Below are 15947 nucleotides of genomic sequence, written 5' to 3'. Positions count from 1 at the left end.
GTTTTGATTCTGTACCTGTACAAACTGTCACAGCTGTGGATGTGAGAGGCCCACAAGCATCTGTGACACGCCCACTTCTTATTTCAGTTCATGTGAAATACTGATTTGTGTATGTAGGAAAAATGAATTCCTCTTGAACCTGATCCTTTCCTGCTCACACTGCTCTTGTGATAACAGGTTTTTGTTCCTTCATAAAAGAGCCAGGCAAATCACCGAGAAGTGACCTTAATGGAAGTGACACGGCTCAGCCAGTCTGCTTTTACCTAAAAACTTAACAAAGAACAAGAGGTGAGAGGTCATTCGTTTAAAAACGTGTTGTAGCTCAATTCAGCCAGTAAAATTGTCTGTGGGGGGGGTGGCTGGATGAACAGATAGACAGAAGAGAAGGGAATGCCCTCATAGTAGCGTCCCGACCCACCTGACACTCAACAGAACAGGCGTTGCTGCATGACACAGGAAAAGTTCATGAGCAGCTGAGAGAATGAGCAGATGTAGAAGTAAACGAGTGAAAGAATGGGTAGATACATGTATAAACGAGCGAATGAAGTCAGTCGGTCTGGAACCGCAGGACCACAAGAACGAATGAATGAATTGCTGAGCTGCATAGAAGCACAAGCGTTTCCGGTCTGTCTCCCGAGCAGCTGGGCAATCATCGCGGCCTCTTGCGCGTGACGAAGATGAGGACCCTGCGGATGGCAATGAGGCGGTCCTTCAGGGAGTTCATGGCCAGGATGGTGAGCTGGGCTCGATTCTCCAGTGGAAGGACGGCAAGCAGCCACCAGCACCAGGCCGGGCCACTGGGACTGGCCTGCAGGAGAGAAAAGATAAAAAACAATGAGACCAAGAGCAGGTCATTTTAGTTTTAAAAACAGTCTCCATGTATAATAAAACTTTCACTGCTCACAGGGATGTAGACAGGGTGGGAAAAAAAGAAAACAATAAAAATTTCAGTAGCCTCAGAGCACTTATAAACACACTTCTTCTAAATGCAGCTTTTTATGTGGCTACCTTGCAGCACGGTTATTCCCAACCACTGCTGTCCCATACTGTGGAAAGTAAATTATCCTCTCACTACACTCACAAATTTGGCTGTTTTGAATGCAAACAACAAGCTCCTCTACCCACTGTACAGACATTTGCAATCAAAACACACATGGATTCTGTTTATGTGGGTGTGGTACTGTGGTACACGAGTAATTTCCTAACTTAGCAGGTACTGTGGTAATTTCCCTGCAGAAAATGTTCCCGTCTCTGCTCGATACTGAAGTGGAGTCATGGTACTCTCCAGTCAGATAACTGCAATTTCTCAATCAAAGTGAAACATTTAATTAAATTCCTGTGGTTGACAACTAAATCTGTGTCACCCACAGGACGAATGTGTCTTTTCGCTTCTATTTGCATTTTTCCATTGACTCTGTATGTCGGTAACTGTGTGGTATTAACTGCATTGAGCAACCAAGAGCCGATGTTTTTCTCTCATTTTGAGCAGAGAATAGTTAATAGAAAACTTGGGGCAGCTGGGAGTTTTTTGAGTGGGGAATGGAAACAGCTACCGTCCTACCCTCCCTTACTTGCTCTAGAAAAATACCTATGCCGCTTGGACCAAAAACTGTCAAGGACTGCTGCTTTGGGAGCAGAGATCAGGAAGTGGCATCTTGTTTCATCGTATATTTGTCCTCAAATCAGATAAGCTATGCTACAAAGGAGTATTCGGACCTGTGGGTCGGGGTCTTTGCTGGGAAGGTGTCCAAAGTGGCTGAGTATCTGGCTCTTCATGTTGTCTTTCAGTGAGGTGAACCAGCTGTTGGCCTGCTCGTACACAGAGTCGTGCAGCTTCAGAAGCTCCATCAGCTCCTCCCCCTCCACCTGATTGGATAGAGAGATTTTATTTTTGTTTCATAAAAAAAAAATAAATAAATAAAAAAGCACTGGTCAGAGGAAAGATGGATGAGGTACCAAAATTTCCAATGAAAAAAACCTCTGACTGACCGGAAAGAGAATAATTAAGTACATATTTATTATCATCAACAACTTGCGTGTTCATGTGTGCAAGGGGAGGTTTTTCCCCCCTACGGCAGGATTGAATTTGCCCGTGACATAGATGAGGATTGCTTTTCTTTCGACTGCTGAGCCGTCACAGGGTAGAGCATCAGGCAAAAAACCTGAGTTCTGCTCGGTGTGACATTTGCTTGACAGCAGCATGATGGAAAGTGTCTGAAATTACATCCTCCGACAGACAGCGCACACACGTAGCCGTGCTCTCAGCCCACCTTCTTGTCTTCCAGGTACTCAATCTTGGCCGTGTTGTAGCCATCTCTCTGGCCGTGACTGAGGACTTTGAACCGGGACACACCGATGGTGTCGACCACCGAACGACCGTCAGGAAAGAACTTCACATCTCGCACCTGAAACACAGGTTATCTTGCATTTACAATCTGTTATTTGACCGCATGCAGTAAAGTGAGATGAGCAAATCTGAGAGAGAGGAAAATTAGCAAATGAGTGACATCCTGTTCCAGCTCTAGAAACACACACACACACACACACACACACACACACACACACACACACACACACACACACACACTCACCTGCAGCATGCAGCCGTAGTCAGCAAAGCCTTTGAGCTCATCAGCTATGCACATGCCGAACTGCTTGGTACCGGTCTCCATGGAGCGGCGGATCATGAGACGGTAGCGTGGCTCAAACACGTGCAGTGGGCAGGGGATGGTGGGGAAGGCCATGGTGCACACGAAGATGGGCACTTCCTGGTTCAAGCTAGAGCGGACACAGTGAAGATGTTGTTGAGACTGTTGTGTGTTGCTTGTACCTGGACGTTTCTAGAAAACAAAACTACTTCCAAAGGTTTTCAAGACCATTTAATGTGTGTGCACGTGTGTAAAACTGACTTGGACAACTCCTTCATTTCCTCTTCATGGATTTTCTTTCTCTCTGCCAGCTCGTCTCCTAGGTAACGCTGCAGCACTTCCTCCATCAGCAGGGTCTTGTTGTAACCCCTGGTGGCCAGATACTGCAATGACAAAGACAGCTAGTATGCAATTTATTACATACTAGGGCTACAAAGAACAAATTTATCCAATTTTGATGGATAAATGGCTCTGACAATTAATAAACTCTCAAAACTGATGCTGAAAAATTACTAATATACTAATACGATAAACAACGAATTGTTCCAGCACAACTAAAAATACTGCACAAAAGTCAGAGCACTGACAATGTTATCAGCTTTTATAACGTGGTGAGACCCTATTTTTGAATAAAGATTATTTGCATTTTTGACTATATAAAATGTGTGTATATACCTCAGACAGATTCTCTTTGCAAAGTGGGCAGTTGGGGTTGTGGTCCAGGCAGCGCTCCAGACATTTGAGGCAGAAGGTGTGTCCGCAGGGAGTGGCCACGGGCTCATAGAACAATCTGGAGGAAAAACGACCAAAAGCACACAACCAAACGCTGACAAACTGCACCAGCTAGAAATGACATTGAATCCTCTACGTTTTTTAAGTCTATACTTTTGCTCCTAACTATTGCCAAAAACCGTGAATACCGTGTCTGCACGCAGTGTGTGTGTGTGTGTCTTGGAATGTTGAACTGTGTGCAGTCACCTCATGCAGAGTGAGCACTCCATGTCTCCGCTGTCCAACAGCTCAGCAGGAACCATACTCACTCCTAACACGGAGACTGTGTGAAAGTTGCTCTCCTCATCTGCACAAAAAAAAAAAAAAAAAAAGTTATCACAACATCAGGATACATATTTCTGTGCGTCTTCATCTTATGTATTATTATCTACAGAGGGGAGAAGCCAGATTTCTACATCAAGCTGCACCACTAAAGAGAAGGAAATAAAAACCTGTCCAGGGCTACAGGACAGGTGCATAAAGCTCCCTCTTGACACACACAGTTGTATCACATGACGATGATGGTAAAAATAGGATGAGAATTTATCTATTGTTTATAAATTTTCAGTGGAAACATTAATGATTCCAAGCAAATTGTAATAAACAACTCATAAAATTGCAGTTTTGTGTAATGTGCAGCAGTGGACCAAAGTTCATTGAACATGAATTTGATTATGTAACACAACACATTTATTTGGTCAATCTCAATAGTAAACCCAAAACAAAAGCATTGGCACAGATTAAAATCTGCACTGAAAGGATATATTCTCTTCTGGCTGGAAAAGTAGCTCAACATGTCCTACTTCAAATTTTGATGTTCCCACATTACTCAAAAGCAAAAGAAGAAAGTGACATTAATGCATACACTGAAAGGGACCAGCATTTACAGTTGTATGCATGAGCTGATTAGTAAAAAAGCCCCAGTTTTAACATCTATTGATCATTAGCGGAAAACCAACAGGTGGTCCAGGACTTAAAAGTGAAAGTGGTATCTCATCAGTGTCACCAATGAAAACACATTATTTTTTAACTTATGTCTAATAGGGACAAAAAATAAAATGGATGTTCGCTCCCATCAATTACAGGGTTAAATAGATAGTACTTCAATCGTATTCAGTGATGAGTGATGGGATACTTTCATATAATTTAGCACTGAATCAGCAGAAGTTTTATATTCAAGAATAAACTAATTTTTATTTTCAGTGAAACTCAGGCTCTCTTACTAGGTCTGAGCATTTTGCAGGGGGGGCTGAAGGTTGCTGAGGTTCCATCACTGCTGTGTTTCCTCTTAAGACCACCAGGGGGCGCTGGCAGTGATGCTAGAACTTCAGCCAGGCTCTTGGTGCTGCCCTCCTCCGCAGCAGGGTCCGATTTACCAGACAGTCTGGAGGACGCGCTGTCCACCGGAGCGCTTTTAGTCACACTGAACTCTGAGTCCTGGACAGAGACAAGCAGAGTGATTAGAGTTCGAGTCTGCAAGAGTGCAATACTATAAAAAGGGATGATCCTTTAGACAGCCACACTTTGCTCCAGTGCACCTCTATTCAAAATGTCAATACAAAATGCCAAATGTGGTAGAAATATGAAGTATTCTGAATAAAGATTCAGTGCAGCTGAACCCATCATGAATCTAAAACAGAATGCAAGTCTATTTAATTCTTCTTGGTAAATAATTTATAGTTATGACTGTTACCTTTCATCTGGGAGAAAAATGTATTTATGTTCTAACAGATTAAAATGTTACCACAGTAGCTGTTACAGCAGTTTCTGTGTTGACCAGTTGTTATTAAATAAAACTGCAAATCAACACTGTGATCTGTGGAGACCGAGTGTGTGTCCATGTCTCAAGATACAATCAATTACCCTGATGTGAACCTGCTGACACAAACACACCCACATCTCAAATGAGATCCCTGGGGATAAATGATTTTGAATAACCATTATTGTACACACAGGTAAAGCACAGGTTTTTTTTAAACACTCAGTAAGATGCGCTCAGATAAGAGCAGCACGCTAATCAATTTCCCTACGACTTGTGTAACTGACTTTACTGAGATTTCAAAAACTGTTTTAAATCAAATAAAGTAAATAAAATGAACACACAGGGTTGGAGATAAAGGGAACTTAATGGAAAAAGTACATACGTATTGGACTAGGCAACATTTCACTATTATACCTCTATCTTCTTAATGTTTCATTGTTCCTTAAAAAATTTTGAGAAAAATTGCGTGTTGTGTGCAGTCACCTGTGAGGAGGAGCCTGGTCTCTGTGTGAGCGGCCTCAGGGACATGAGCAAGGCAGGGGGTTTGATGAGGCGGGTGGCCAACCCGCCTTGCAGAGGATGCAGTGGCGTTGGCAGGTCCTCATTCTCAAACACGGAGGAGAACAGCTCGCTAAGGACCTGCAGTGCGGAAACAGAAGGCACTCGATTAATGTTCCGAATCTACATGGACAGATGAGCAAAAGTTAGTGGGGAAATTTGTTTTCCTCCCCGTATTCTGCCTAAAATTAAGAGGTGACAATGACTATCTTCTTCTCTTTGCACTGACAATGTGAAAAGACTCACACACACACACACACTTGTCTACACCTCATTGTAAGCGCCTGCTCTCAAAACCTGAAATTGAAATGGATGCAACAGCAGCCACACTTTGAATTGTTAAAATGTGTCTGAACAGCAGCATTCCCTACATACACTTCAGAAACTTCGTTTTTATTCTTTTGTTTTAAAGGAATAAAAACAAAAAAATTCTAAGGTTTGATCTTATGACAACATAAACTCAATTGACAGTTTATTAACTTCATCTGGCTAAAACTAATGTAATCTAATGCAACAGTCCTGTAATAAATCCTACCTTAATGACGGTTATAATATTCAGAGAGGTGTTGAATTAAATGTATGATCACTTTGGAGGCTGCAGTTTGTGGCGCTGTTGTACTGTATTGCCATATTTAGAAAAATGTTTCTCTTATTTAACCTACCCTCATTGATATAAATGCGATGGTCAAAATAATAGACACTGCATGACAATATCAGATTTACAAGATTTCTTGGAATCAATCTGAGTAGGTATATCAATAGCCCATGTATTTAAATGAATTTCTCTTACCTTCTGAGCCTCTAGCTTGACTTTGGTCCAGTCAGGCTTTAGCGCCACACACAGGAAGTACTCCTGCAAGGCCTCATCGTTCCTGCCTTCTTTACTCAGCGCTGTGGCTTTCAGATAGTGAGCCTGAAATCAGCATTAGAAACTGTAGTAAAAATCTCACTCACAAAAGGTATCCCTCACTTTATGTCAGGGTAATTAGCACTATGGGCAAATATCTTGGAATACTTCTTAACTTTAGCAGCAACTCTTAATTTGCTTAATTTTATACTAGCAGTTAATATGTTGACTGGGGGTCATTGGCAAATAGAAGATATTTTAGTTTAGAGTAATATCTTTCACATTCTATTTTCAGCAGTGCCCAACTTTTTCCATATAATTTTTATCTATACTGTCTTATATTACAACTAGAGTCTAATGCAAAAATATGAATGAAAATGACTGTAAAACTTATTTGCAGCACAGAAATTACGTAGTTTCACTTTATTATTTTATGATCTAAGATTTAACACATTCAGACTGATTAGCACCATAATCGGAGCTTTGCAGTATCTCCATATTCTTCTGTTCACTTATGGTGGTGGAAGCATCTTCTGAGCTGTCCTGTTTACTGTAGCTTGCAGCTCAGTGATGTCTAGTAGCAGGAAGGAGATCAACTTCCTGATACTTAAGATGTAATTAAAAACAATGACCTTTAATTATATAGTACTAACTGATTTCACTGTGGCTACAGGTCGTGCCTGATCTTCATTCTGATTCAGATATATTCAATTCTGGCCTGCAGAACCATTTCAAACCTATGCCGCACCTTTGTCCAGAGAGGTTTTATTCTACAGAGGCTAGTGGCGTCCTGCACTGCCTGGCTGAAGTTCCTCATCTCCATGTACAACTCAGCCCGTTGACACAGCAGTCTGCCTGAAGAGGGCACTGTACACCACAGGAAACACACGCGCACACACACACACACACACACACAAACAAACACAAAAACACACACAAACACAAAAACGCGCGCGCACACACGCACACGCACACACACACGCACGCACACACACACACACACACACACACACATACGCACATCCCCCCCCATCAGGTCACTGGATAGGCCTGCAGGGGTTGGACAGTTTTTCTAGATCTGCCAAAAGTAGGGCAACAATGTAACATGTGGCATGAGACCTATTTCACGTGTTAGAACGCTGTGTAACATATGAAGTGATAATAACCCATCAGTCGTGTCAGTGGAAAATTACAATTAACAAGGGCCTTTGATTTTATTGGCTTGGTTAAAAGGAAACATGGTTTGATTTGGTAGTACTGTTCATTTTCTGGGAGATGTCACTTGAATCAACCACTAATCATACCGTTTTGGAACCAAACTCTTCTGCTGTTACCTTGGACAATAAAACGCAGCTGACAGTTAACTTTTAAAATAACAAACACGTAGAACCAAAAAAATAATAATAATTTTTAAAAAATATAATAATTATAAATAAATAAGTAAATAAATAAATTTCCAAATTGCAAAAGGCTGCAAAGAAACTGGAGGGACGCTCTGCAGAAATTTAGATGCTGTCACTATTTCTTGTTCAGCTTTTTTTTCTTTTTTTGACATGTTCCTTGTGTTAGCCACGCAAGTAAACATGTAACATAACTTATATAAGTCTTCTTTTTTATCCTTGGCTTGATATAGTTTTAATTCAAATGAACTGTTTTGATTTGATTTGTTTGGCTCGGGGTTAAAGACTCCGTACAAAACAGTGATAACATTTTAAGAGCAAAACCAGCATGTGTCAACACAGTGATTCTACAGTTTTGTTGCAGCTCACCGATTTGATGACCCTTTGTGATTTACAGAGAGAAAATGTTGTAGGCCTCTGCCTCTGGCACTTCATGGGCGGAACTTTGGATTCTGAAACCGTTTTGGCAAGTTATTTAAGAAACCATTTTCCAAACGCTGGATCTCTCATTTTCCCAGAAATGAGGAAAAGGAGAAGAGGCTGCTTGCCTGAGCAGAGTCAGCTGAGACTCAAACACAAACACCAAATGCAGGACCACCATACAGTATTTACATGTCCCGGAAATATTGTACTATAATCAAATTGTTGTTTGTGTGCATTGTGCGACACTACACTACTATTGCAACGTGGTATTATGAGACAGGACGGCCTGGGGCTGTGCTTGTTAGCATGCTAACTTCAGTAGAAGAAAAGATGTGACAGAAATAGGTGCAAAAAAGAGTAAACATTGGCGCTGCCCTCCACTGCTGGAGACAGCTCTTGGCGAGTCAAGGAATGAAGTTTAATGCTGAACTTGCAAAGTTTCTTCTTGATTGGCAAATACACAGCTGTTAATGCTAATGTTGGCTATGTTGCCATAGCAAAAACTTGCATATAGCACCTTTCAATGGGCGGAGATGACGGCCTAATGACTGTGATCAGGAGAATACAAGTGTTCAAGTGTAAACCCCAAAATAATCAGATGTAGAGTTCAATGAACGTGTCGGTGCTGTAAAAGGTTTGACCCACGTCACCTTTACAAAGCAAAACCAGTGCCGCTCCACAATACTTACTGCTGCCTATGTGCCTGCTTGACAGCATTTTGCAGCTGCATCTGTACGATTAATGTTTAAAACTGTAACATATCCGTCAGTAGAAGTTGGAGAATGCCACATATTCACTAAGACTTCAAACACATACTGGTGCATACCTAGAGTCATAATTTTTGTTAATAAAACAGTAATCTTAAACACGATGAAAAAGATGATATCAAAAACTGTTCCACATACAGGATCACTGTAAAACACAGTCAGTGGTTATGAGTGGGAAATATATTCACAGGTTACACATTTCATGGGCAACCAAGTAAAATTACACCAGCATTGTTTATAAGCACCCGAAGGCTGAACAAATCCCAACAGGTGGGCATTGTTCAGTTCTGTCCTCGGTGTCTCGGCTGCACCTTGCAGGTAAACTGTGAGGTAAAGTCTGATCTGCTGGGCAGGGGACAGCTGGCACACTGAAGCTACAACAAACTTGGTAGGAATTATCATTCACATAATCACAATTGCGACACTGCCTTGGATAAACTGTGACGGAAAGGGGAATACTTCAGTTCTTCAGGCTGGATGTGATTTAAAGGAGAATGTGCGTATCCTACACAGCTTCTCACCACAGAAAAACGCACAACACATTAGGCAAGAAGAGCGAAAGAAAACGTGTGATATCCACAAAGAGCAGTCACAAGAGAGGTAATTGGATGTCCTATTGTTTTCGAACATATTTTTACGTATTTAAAATTCTGCCTTTGCTTGTTTTTTTCTCCCCTGAACAGATGAACAGTTTATTTCTTCTTGTTTTTAAGTTAAAGTAAACTATGTATTTGCAGTATTAGAAACTAGGGGTCTGTGGCAACATTCCCAAAAAAGTGCTGTATTAAGTTACTGCCAATGCAAATCGAACATTTCCTGCTCCTACAGTTTCACATTTAACTGGCGAAACATGAGTTGACTTCTGTTATGAAGTAGTCATAGGAATGCAATGTGTTTGTAAGTGAGCTTAGCACTTACCGCTATCATTCATCAAAAATGCGTCTACAAACCAAGTCCTTTTTTCCCCATTTTTGGACAGCAGAAATATTACAGAGAGTATTGGAACAAGAAGGAGCAGCCACAGTGAGCTGTTAGATGAAGAGCCGCAAACGAAGGGCTACACCCCTCCAACTTCTCACCGAGGTACCCAACTCCTTTCACTGTGCCCTTCTGTTCGCCGACTCATGCCGTGCGCGGCATATAATCAGTCAAAGATCACGGTTGCTCACAGAATGATGGAAAAAGAAAAAAGGACAATTACTGCCCGACTTCTCTACTGAAAACGACAACAGTTTTTTTTGCTGCCCGTGACCTGTAGTATTAAACTGCATTTGCTGTTACCACCAACTATTTTAAATAAATTATTAAATAATACCATATATAAGGTGCTCCACTGCAAATATACAATATACACAGGTTTCCCTACCATTATAAGACTTAGGCACAATGCCTAAGCATTTTTTCCGGAGCGCCTTAAACGCATAAACGCAAAAAACTAGAGTTGTTCAAGAGAAATGATACCATATTGGCCCAAATGTAAGACAATATTTTTTTCTGAAACTTAGGTTTAAAAAAGTGGGGGTTGTCTTATATTTCAGGGCTGGTCAATTACATGTTTGTTTATTACAGCAGATATTCTTTTTCAATGGAGACTAGCAGTGTAACTACAGTCTTTTAAGGGCGGTGCATTAGGGGTTATTTGTAGCCATAACGTTCCTAGGCCAGTGGGTGTTTTTGAGTACGTCTGAAGTGAGTCTTTCAGAGTTAATCAGCCTGAAAAGTGTTTTGTAAGTCCGGTTTAACCTGCAGGCGTTTCTGAAGGCTGGTGTAACATGTTCCGCGGCCACAGCGGAAATAAATTCATGACGAGTGAAAACAAGTTCTTAGCATCTTCCGACGTCTTTACTGCAGAAAAACAAAAAACCAGGGAGAAAATCTGTCGAAGAGCAAGGAATTACGGCTGTCACAGATGATGAGCTCAAAAAGACTTGAGTCTAAAAAAATGTTAACTGTCAGAGAAAATTATTATTCGAGAGGAATGAGAGTGAGAGGAATCAACAACTCGCAATCGTAACTCAGTCAGCTGACCAATGGCCACTGGGAATGTGAGCTCTCTAAAGACGTCAAACTGAACATAAATTTTTGTAAGCAGCCAAACTGCTGTTACATTGTCAGAAGGCTATGGGAGGATGAGAAAATTGCATTTCAAACCCATTCACCACAAGTCTTGTTATTTTGGGTGCCGCACAGTGCGATCACTCACAAAAATGCGAACCATTACTTCAGGACATATCCCTCACTTCATCAGTGAGCATATTTGGTTCGCTATTGTTCTTGCTAATGTGTGAATGTAATGTGAAAATATTTTCACAATGTACAATGCCCACACGGGGCACAATGCCCAATGCACAAATGAGAGACTGTGTCTAAAAATGGCTGTAATTCCTAAACGGCTAATGCAATACTTTTATTCAACCCCTTGAACTAGCGCTAGAAGTCTACATTTCATTCACATCTTGATGGCTTCGTTTAGAGTCCATTTTACTAATATACAGAGCAAAACATACGAAAACTGGGTCACCGTCCAAATACTTATGTACCTAAGATATATATAAATATGCCGTACGTAGCGTCATATGCTGTCAATCCCACCTGTTGCTTCTGCCCCAGCTGGCTCTCCCGCAGTCCTCCTCCTCCTCCCCTACATCTCTCTGTTCATTAGCTACAGCTATTCCTTCCCAACCTTGTCTTGCTGCTTCAGCTGCCATAGCAGCACTGGTTGAAGCAAGGAAATGTTGGACTGTTCAGCTTCCCCACGTGTGTTTTCGTAAGTTTCTAGGTACTGTGTTTTGCTGATACCTCTGGTCCAGACCGTCTTTGCGCCTTCTCGGGATGAACCCTTTTGAGTTTTGAAAATATTTTTCAGTAGTCATCTGGATTGAGGGAGCAAGCATTCAGCGTCAGAGTTAAAGAATTAACATTAACATTATCCACTTGCATGAGCTGTGGATATTGACTAGTAGCTATGTTAGCCGCCTTCTCTGTGGGGAAGAGCCTACAACAAGCCTTCCTCTTGCGCATTATCCTGTTTTGATTCAGATTGTGCATGCAGGCGAAGGGTGAGAGGTCAGAGAGAGAGAGAGGAGCAGCTGAGCGAACTAATGCGCGCCGCACGGCACTACCATGAAGGTTTAGCCATTGGAGATAGTAATAAAGGGATATAAAACCAATATGTGGTGGTCAATGCTGATATTGTGGCGGGCCACCATAAATAAAATCAATGTATTGGGAACAGTGGTGCTACCATGCAAAACATATTGCAGTCTCTTCCTCGGTACCCAATATTGTTCCTGTCTGTTTCGCTCTGTCAAACACACTACACATCATATCGCTTTCGTTGTGTAAGTGCAGTGCATAAGACATGAGGCACAGATAACCCTCAAAGCGGGGAAAGAATTGCCTAAAACGCACAGTTTGGATAACAGCTCTATTTCTGCTGACATCTTAAGCCCATTACACTCATCCTTCATCACAGATACCAGAGGGCCTCCTGCTGCCTTTGTTGGGAAAACACCAACTGACAGTACCAAAGCTGTGAGGGCACTTTGTCCTCCCGTTGCCCAGAGGCCTTCACTAGACAGAAGGCATGAATCAATATTGATCTCGGAGAAAAATATTTGAAAAGGTGCCATTTGAACGCTCAAAACGACAAAGGAGAGACTGGAGTACAATCCTTTTGCTTGACATTTTCATCTCCAATTGACCAGTTTCTTGAACCAACATGAATGTTGGTTTAAGTACATTCTTTAACTAGGCTATCCACTGGCTGCCAGTGGGGCCAGTGCCTTGTTTCACCGATCTAGCAATTCAGTGACCACAGGAAATTAATTTTCTAATGTGACTCTAATATGAAGGCCAGGGGTGGGACGGGGGTCGGCTCAACTTTCTTTGAAGATTCAATCTGTGCAGCGTGACACTTGACCTGCCAGGAAACACACAGGTAACTCTTTATGTAATGTGCCAATAGAACAGAACAGTCTGTATTTTAGTTCAGCAGAAGCTTAAAGTGACAAAAACCCCAAAGCATATGAAACAGTAACTCTAAGTGTTACAGTAAGTTGTTGTTTGGCTAGTGTAGCCGAGCAACTAGTTTATCACTGTCACTCCTCCCTGGATGTTATACAACACAGCTTATGAAACATCACCCGTAATGAGAGGAGTAAGGGTTGTCCAACTCAGTCTGTCACAACTAAGGAATGTATTCCTGTTCTAGGTAAGCATTAATAAAGCAAATAAATTTAATAAAGCAAATAAATTCATTTTTTTTTTTTTTTGGATATTATGAGCACCAAGTAGCAAACTGGAAAAACTCTGTGGGCTATTATTCCCAGGGCAGTGTACATTCCTTCCACATCGCAACTCAATGACAAACTGCAGCACCGAAGTGTATGAATAGAAAACACTGTATGAACGTTGCGCTGGAAAGGAGAAAATCGGATGTGTGCTACTTAGGTAATGAAGGACGGTGCATCACATAACGCCTGACCTCGGTTTAGGCTAAATACTTAGGAGTAGCGCCACTTATCGGTGACACCGGGAAGCTGGACTGCGAAAAAAAAAGTAGGTCACCTGTACAAAACACTACAGTTTTTATTACAACCTGTCACATTTTAAAAAAAAAACAAATAAATTTGTATAAAATGTTTTTCGTCGCGCTCATGAGGGCTGTGCTTTCTTACCTAGATCCACCGCTGCATTGTACTTTTCCAAGGCATCCGAGAGGTTCTGCTTTTTCCACAAAACCTCTCCTTCGATCCAGAGTTTCCTGGCTTTACTCTCATTTGCGAACAGTTTATCCAACAGGCCGCTGAGAACAACGTTTATTCTTCGGCCGTTTGGTAGCCCATCTCTTTTGTTCAACTTTTGCTTGCAGTTTGTGCAGTCCTTGACGGTCTCGTCCTCTAAGCAGCGTTTGCAGAAGGTGTGTCCGCACTCCACTGTAGTGGGCTCATGGAGCAGACACTTGCAGAGGCGACAAGAAAACAGGTCGTGGGCTTCGTCCTCCTCGGACTCCCCGTTACTGTCAACCCCATCTTCCCCGCCGCCGCTTTTACCGTGGCCGTTTAACGTCCCGGGGACGCCCAGCTCTTTCTCGCGGAGAGTCCGGGCGATGGTTTCAAGCAGCAGGGGAAGCTCCTCCGGGCGCAGTTTGCCGAGGCTGGCCGCTATGCAGTACGAGTCCAGCGCCTCAGATATTCGTCCGGCGCGGGCCAGGGAGTCAGCCCTCCTCAGGCACAAGCCCCTGTCCGGCTGCTGGAGGTCTGCGAGCTGGGAGCTGTAGATCTCCACGGCCAGGCTAAAGTCCCCAGCCCGGTTGGCTTCCTCTGCCACCTCCAGCATTTCGGCGCAGATCCCCGCAGCCCGGGGGTTGGAGAGCGGGTGGACGAACAGCTCGCCCTGGTGAGACCTCACTCCCGTTTCCATCTTCTTCTCCCGCGGGGAAAATCGGATACTAAGACGGCGAAGAGGTTCACAGACAGTCTGGCGAACGCAGCCCTAACTCCCCACGTTGCTCTGAAATCATACCGCTAAAGTAAGGCTTACTGTCATTTCACGCCTCGCCGTCAAACCAAACCTCCGACTGTGTCCACTTTAGCTGCTGGCCATTGGAAGTAGGTTAGGACTAATTCCGAGTCTTCCGACCTCAACCCCGATAAAGCAGGACGTTTGTGTAACATTGCTGGTCTATGTCAAAGTCCTCAAACAGCCAACTACAGGCTCCCCGGCAAATAAGGGTGGCAGGGGATGCGGCTTCCTCGTAAACGCCGGCTGTGGCTTCTAGGAGGTGGAAGGTCGGTGTTATTTACTTACTAAGCTTTCCGCCCGTCAAACCCCTATTGCCCTCTTCACAACAAGGAGGCGGTCTGATAACGTCTCCCGGCTACAAACAAAGACTACGTTGCTTCTAGGAGAATAATGTCTCTTTTAAGAGAGGAGGTAAATGGTTGTCCGGCGTTTTTATTATGTTTAGTCCAGAGGCAGAGGGTAAAATCCTCCGAGCTTAACGTTAGCGAGTAAGGAGCTTAATTTCCATTTGGTCTATTACGCTAACTCGTCGTTAAGAAACCATATAAATTCAAAAAAAAAAGGGAAAAAAAAGGCAAATTGTAGGTTTTAAAATAGTTGACAATACATTGAAACAGAGGATAAATTGTATGTTTTTGTCTACAGACCCAAAAGCCCGTCTTTGCCCAAGTGAACGGCAGCCGTCGTTTTTATGTAAGAGACCCCGGGAGCAGTGAAGCCAAGAGAGCTAGCTAACGTTACAGCGGGTTAACCGGCGTCGAACTCCGCCAACGAACTCTTTTCGGTCCGATGTCCCGAAAACTCGTCCGTATATCATGTCCTCCTCTTAAAAAAGGCAAAAGAAGCCCCGGGGAAAACAAAGGTTTCACTAGGGAACTCCATCTTGGTCGCTAGCCAGCTAGCTTCGGCGGCTAAAGGTTGACGCTTCTTTGGATTTCATGCATTTCGCCGAAGCGAGCACAGGTCGTCACGTGACGCGCGAGGCGGGCTCCCATTGGCCCGTTATGTGGCTCACTTATATAACGCAATGGTATTGTATAACTTCTCACAGACAACGGTGAATGAGTAGCCGTGAACTTAAACAAAAACAGGCCCACAGTTATTGGTTTTTGACAAGGTTTTACACGTGATAGCGGAATAAGAAGCCCCGAAGAGAAATAAGCGGGACCTACATGTTCTGTCTGAGCTGAGGTGTCACTTGGCCGCCAGCAAACCCATAGCTCCGGCTGCGGGGTTGATTCATTG

The 15947-nt window shown here is 42.9% G+C and overlaps 1 protein-coding gene across 1 annotated transcript; it reads right to left on the bottom strand.

The window, feature by feature from the left end:
* lonrf2 (LON peptidase N-terminal domain and ring finger 2) lies at positions 1–15682 on the bottom strand. The gene is made up of 12 exons (XM_040147951.1): positions 13856–15682; positions 7335–7453; positions 6530–6652; positions 5665–5820; positions 4643–4856; positions 3627–3726; positions 3324–3438; positions 2910–3031; positions 2592–2778; positions 2271–2405; positions 1717–1866; positions 1–808 (listed from the first exon to the last, which is right to left on the bottom strand). The coding sequence occupies exons 1-12, from the start codon at positions 14598–14600 to the stop codon at positions 650–652; spliced, it is 2325 nt and encodes a 774-aa protein (XP_040003885.1). The 5' UTR covers positions 14601–15682; the 3' UTR covers positions 1–649.
* Between the last annotated feature and the right edge of the window lie 265 nt (positions 15683–15947).

This window comes from Xiphias gladius, chromosome 16 (genome assembly GCF_016859285.1).
Source record: "Xiphias gladius isolate SHS-SW01 ecotype Sanya breed wild chromosome 16, ASM1685928v1, whole genome shotgun sequence".
Classification (NCBI taxonomy): Eukaryota; Metazoa; Chordata; class Actinopteri; order Istiophoriformes; family Xiphiidae; genus Xiphias; species Xiphias gladius.
The sequence above is the reverse complement of the archived record's forward strand: the minus strand, read 5'-3'. Positions and strand labels throughout refer to the sequence as shown.

Bases quoted from the DNA above. Each gene is read 5' to 3' on its own strand.
- lonrf2 (XM_040147951.1), bottom strand. From the start codon at position 14,600: ATGGAAACGGGAGTGAGGTCTCACCAGGGCGAGCTGTTCGTCCACCCG. The intron at 7,454-13,855 runs GTAAGAAAGCAC...TGTGGTGTACAG, and splicing joins CAATGCAGCGGTGGATCTAG to TGCCCTCTTCAGGCAGACTG. The intron at 809-1,716 runs GTCCGAATACTC...TCTCTCCTGCAG, and splicing joins GCAAAGACCCCGACCCACAG to GCCAGTCCCAGTGGCCCGGC.